Here is a 6,000-nt window from a genome sequence, read left to right on the forward strand (position 1 = left end):
GACATTACATGAATGAGAAGATAACCCGGACACAATAAGGACATCATGGCTGGTTATCAGGAGGACACTACATGTATGAGAAGATAACCCGGACACAATAAGGACATCATGGCTGGTTATCAGGATGGGACACTACATGTATGAGAAGATAACCCGACCACAATAAGGACATCATGGCTGGTTATCAGGAGGTCACTACATGTATGAGAAGATAACCCGGACACAATAAGGACATCATGGCTGGTTATCAGGAGGACACTACATATATGAGAAGATAACCCGGACACAATAAGGACATCATGGCTGGTTATCAGGAGGACACTACATATATGAGAAGATAACCCGGACACAATAAGGACATCATGGCTGGTTATCAGGAGGACACTACAAGTATGAGAAGATAACCCGACCACAATAAGGACATCATGGCTGGTTATCAGGAAGGGACACTACATGTATGAGAAGATAACCCGGACACAATAAGGACATCATGGCTGGTTATCAGGAGGACACTACATGTATGAGAAGATAACCTGACCACAATAAGGACATCATGGCTGGTTATCAGGAGGACACTACATGTATGAGAAGATATCCCGGACACAATAAGGACATCATGGCTGGTTATCCGGAGGACACTACATGTATGAGAAGATAACCCGGACACAATAAGGACATCATGGCTGGTTATCAGGAGGACACTACATGTATGAGAAGATAATCCGGACACAATAAGGACATCATGGCTGGTTATCAGGAAGACACTACATGTATGAGAAGATAACCCGACCACAATAAGGACAGCATGGCTGGTTATCAGGAGGTCACTACATGTATGAGAAGATAACCCGGACACAATAAGGACATCATGGCTGGTTATCAGGAGGTCACTACATGTATGAGAAGATACCCCGGACACAATAAGGACATCATGGCTGGTTATCAGGAGGACACTACATGTATGAGAAGATAATCCGGACACAATAAGGACATCATGGCTGGTTATCAGGAAGACACTACATGTATGAGAAGATAACCCGACCACAATAAGGACAGCATGGCTGGTTATCAGGAGGTCACTACATGTATGAGAAGATAACCCGGACACAATAAGGACATCATGGCTGGTTATCAGGAGGACACTACATGTATGAGAAGATAACCCGGACACAATAAGGACATCATGGCTGGTTATCAGGAGGACATTACATGAATGAGAAGATAACCCGGACACAATAAGGACATCATGGCTGGTTAAAAGGAGGACACTACATGTATGAGAAGATAACCCGGACACAATAAGGACATCATGGCTGGTTATCAGGATGGGACACTACATGTATGAGACGATAACCCGACCACAATAAGGACATCATGGCTGGTTATCAGGAGGTCACTACATGTATGAGAAGATAACCCGGACACAATAAGGACATCATGGCTGGTTATCAGGAGGACACTACATGTATGAGAAGATAACCCGGACACAATAAGGACATCATGGCTGGTTAAAAGGAGGACACTACATGTATGAGAAGATAACCCGGGACACAATAAGGACATCATGGCTGGTTATCAGGAGGACACTACATGTATGAGAAGATAACCCGGGACACAATAAGGACATCATGGCTGGTTATCAGGAGGACACTACATGTATGAGAAGATAACCCGGACACAATAAGGACATCATGGCTGGTTATCAGGAGGTCACTACATGTATGAGAAGATAACCCGGACACAATAAGGACATCATGGCTGGTTAAAAGGAGGACACTACATGTATGAGAAGATAACCCGACCACAATAAGGACAGCATGGCTTGTTAAAAGGAGGACACTACATGTATGAGAAGATAACCCAGGACACAATAAGGACATCATGGCTGGTTATCAGGAGGTCACTACATGTATGAGAAGATAACCCGGACACAATAAGGACATCATGGCTGGTTAAAAGGAGGACACTACATGTATGAGAAGATAACCCGACCACAATAAGGACAGCATGGCTTGTTAAAAGGAGGACACTACATGTATGAGAAGATAACCCAGGACACAATAAGGACATCATGGCTGGGTTTTCCTGAGTAGAGAAAGTACAAAATGTGAAACAAGGGCCCTGAGCTATCACCAGACATGTAAGATACTGGAACCATATGGACCCTATAGGCTCCAGCATCAATCACAAGCTAGAAACAGAAAGGGTAAGTTCACACAGAGTTTTTTGGCCAGGGTTTTGAGGCCGTATCCACCTCAAAATCCTGACCAAAAAGATGGCTCCCTTTGAAGAGCCGCTCAGGAGTTTTTTCCAGGAGCCGTTTCTTCCGGCTCCCAGAAAAAAGAAGCAAGTTGCTCATTCTTCTTCTTCGCCTCACGATTCGGCCTGAAGACACTCCCTCCTCCGGACTAGGTCCATTCATTGGGCCTAATCTGGAGCGGAGTGCGCGGCTGGATGCTGGTGCAGTGCACTGGCTTTCAGTCGCGGCTACCCGGCCTCAGGTTCCGGACAAAAAATCGCCATGTGAACTTACCCTAACAAAGAATCTGAATCAGGGGCCAAGTCAAATCCAACCTCTTAGCATTATCCTGAACTACTACTATTATGGCTCCCTAAGAAGTTGTCACCCAGCTTTACCAGATTCATGAAGGGCAAATTTTCCTAGCTATGCAGTGATATGAGAGCATGGGCTATATCAATGACAAACTATAGGGTAGGTCTGTGGATCAGCACTGGAGTATTATAGCATCCAGCTAATAGACTGCTGGAAAACCAAGCATTTATCTATAGGGAGCTACCTTTCTAAAGGTGGCGCTGGAGGAAGTTCTCCTTTTTCCACCAATGAGGACTTATTTACATATTCTTTACCAAGAATCCTTGCAGGGCATGTATGAATGCGACCTAGGAAGAAATAGTACCCCATCTGACCCATATGCAGAGATATGAGCGCAGGGTACATGTCACTCCATCAAGTGTCTTGGAGAGATGAGTGACAACATAGAGGGGTCGGATAAGTCGCGTACCCAACTTGCCTAGGAACAGATCCAACTAAGAAATGGCTATATAGAATTTGTAACAATATTGCACAAAAACTACTACCCAAAGGGGTTGTCACCCAGCTTTTCCAGACTCTTGAAGGACAAAACCACCTAGCAAAAACTCTATGCAGCTGCCAAAATGGCTTGACACCCAGCTTTGCCACACTCCAGAAAGACAAATCTTCTAGATATAAGAGCACAGGGGCTGTATCAAATCTTAACATGTTCAGGGATCTGTAAAGCTGGGTGAAAACACACCGGAGCTGTAATGTTAACCTCATTGGTTGTAACCCAACTTTCCTAGAAGCAGATCTACTATAATTATGAAATGGCAGTACAAAATTTTGACAACATTAGCCTCCCCTGTGCCAAAGGGGCTGTCACCCAGCTTTTCCATGCACTATAAAGGAAAATCTACCTAATCATGCAGAGACAAGGGCTATATCAGTCTATAACTATGCTCAGGACAGGAGCCTGGAAAAGCTGAGTGACCACACTGAATAGGTTACAACCACATTAACTTATAAAATGGATTTCTACACCCGCCATAGGCCAGAAATGTAGTATATTCAGTATATCAGTGTAAAATCCCACTCGGCAGACAAATGTCACGGCCAGATAATTGGATTTCCTCTGTTCTGCAATGGGTGGTGCTGTGTAAAGTGGGCCATGTATTCCTGGCCGCTGCTCGAGAGCATGGCCAGAGTTACAATAAGCCTGCAATCTCCACCTGCCGCTTGTCATTTAGGGATTCCTCGGCTACTATGTATCACTAATGTGTATAAATATATATACCATGTATCCGCCTTATATCCCTCTGTGATACATGATAAGGAGGGGGAGGATGGGCACGGCTCTCTGGCTAGGATTCTCATTCCCTGCTCTCCAGGACCAGCTAGCCATTGACTGACGGGAGCAGCATCCTCCTATACAAGGCGTTTACCCACATGGCGAACTAACCCTTTCACAACCACAGAGGGATTAGCTAATAACATTGAACACAATACCAGGGAATAAAGCAAGAGGTTCAGTGGTATTCATCATAAAGGTGGGCACTAAGTCATAGGCAGTGAATGTATATACCATATATTCCTGGTACTGGGGTAGGTGGCATGTCTCATGTCTAGAATCTATAGTGAAAATGTATAAGGTATACAATGACTTAATATTATATATCATAAGTATGGCACTGGAGAAGGTGGCATATGGCATGCCCAGCATCTATAGTGATATTACAGATTGTATATATTCTAAGCATTGTAATGTCTTAGGACCAGCTGTCACCTCCTCCCCCATCTATGGTAGAGGGATAGGTGGCATGTCTTATCACTAGCTACCCCTCATGTATGGTATAGGGGTAGGTGTCATGTCTTGTGCCCAGACTACATAATGATATTGCAAAACACATGCAATGAATTTCATATAAGGTACTGAGGTAGGTGAAATATCTTATAACTAGCTGCCCCCTATGCACAGTACTAGGGTAGTTGAGTTATCTTATGACCATGTGCCCCCTATGCATTGTTTGGGGGTAGGTGCAATATCTTATGACCAGCTGCCCCCCTATGTATGGTATTGGCGTAGGTGAGAGATCATATGACCAACTGCCCCCCTATGCATGGTACTGGGGTAGGTGAGATATCACATGAACATCTGCACCCCTTTGCATGGTATTGGGGTAGGTGAGATATTCTATTGCCAGCTGTCCCTATAGGCATGGTGCTGGGGTAGGTAAGTTATCTTATCTGGGGTATATTGCATGTCTTATTACAAGCTCCCCCTATGTATGGTGCTGGGGTAGATGGCATTTTATGACTACCTACCCCCCCATAAGCCCAGCACACAGATGACTAGGAGATGATGGCACCCAACTGCACTCATGCTGTAGCTGCCCCCTATGTATAGTACTGGGGTCTATTGCATACCTTATTACCAGCTCCCCCCATGCATGGTGCTGGGGTAGGTGACATCTTATGACTAGTTGCCCCCTTATGCATGGTGCTGGGGTAGATGGCATGTTATAATGCCAGCACACAGATGACTAGGACATGATGGCACTCACCTGCACTCATGCTGTAGCTGCTAGCCCTTGGCTTCCATCCAGTGTAGACAATCTGTAGCTTCTGCCTTTACCTGTTACACATCAGCCCAGCAATGCCACCCCATCCACATGTATGAAGATGACCATTGCCCTGTGCTGTCCTCCTCCTAGTCCATGCAGGCAGCAGTCCCCAGCGCAGAGGCAGCAATGAGCCCCCGGGCAGATGCTCCAGTCCTCCACTCTTCTCCTCACTATCCCCTCCTCCTTATCTTCAGCACCGAGCTGATAAATGTTTCTGGGACAGCTATAGCGCAGGCAAGAAAGTCCCCCAGGCATGCTGGGTAGTGTAGTCCTCTGTCATCACAGCACTGGGGCTTGTAAGCTGAAGAGTCAGCGCAGGAAACTACATAGACCGTGATGCTTTGCAGGGAATGTGTCATAGTCAGAATGAGCGCTAGATGGCGCTGCGCAGATACTGCAAGGAAATCACTTTACCTCTGACTTTGCAAAGCAATTAATACAGTCCTGGAAATGGTAGCATGTAAGTGTGAGGGAAGGTGTGCCAGGCTGGAGGGGGGTATAGCAGGGTGACAGGGGGTAAGGGTATACAGCACAGGCTCAGGAGGTATATAGTGACTAATAATGTAAGTGTGAGGGAAGGTGTGCCAGGCTGGAGGGGGTATAGCAGGGTGACAGGGGGTAAGGGTATACAGCACAGGCTCAGGGAGTATATAGTGACTAATAATGTAAGTGTGAGGGAAGGTGTGCCAGGCTGTAGGGGGGTATAGCAGGGTGACAGGGGGTAAGGGTATACAGCACAGGCTCAGGGGGGTATATAGTGCTAATAATGTAAGTGTGAGGGAAGGTGTGCCAGGCTGGAGGGGGGTATAGCAGGGTGACAGGGGGTAAGGGTATACAGCA

The 6,000-nt window shown here is 46.0% G+C and overlaps 1 protein-coding gene across 6 annotated transcripts in view; it reads right to left on the reverse strand.

Moving 5' to 3' along the window:
• Window positions 1–5,377, reverse strand: part of ABLIM2 (actin binding LIM protein family member 2) — a 140,721-nt gene extending 135,344 nt beyond the window's left edge. For all 6 annotated transcript variants that reach the window (XM_075260687.1, XM_075260669.1, XM_075260677.1 and 3 more), the window contains exon 1: window positions 5,101–5,377. In XM_075260687.1, coding sequence (XP_075116788.1) covers window positions 5,101–5,110 — 10 coding nt within the window. In that variant the 5' untranslated portion in view covers window positions 5,111–5,377. The remainder of the gene's footprint in view (window positions 1–5,100) is intronic.
• Between the last annotated feature and the right edge of the window lie 623 nt (window positions 5,378–6,000).

Source organism: Leptodactylus fuscus, chromosome 1 (assembly GCF_031893055.1).
Source record: "Leptodactylus fuscus isolate aLepFus1 chromosome 1, aLepFus1.hap2, whole genome shotgun sequence".
Classification (NCBI taxonomy): Eukaryota; Metazoa; Chordata; class Amphibia; order Anura; family Leptodactylidae; genus Leptodactylus; species Leptodactylus fuscus.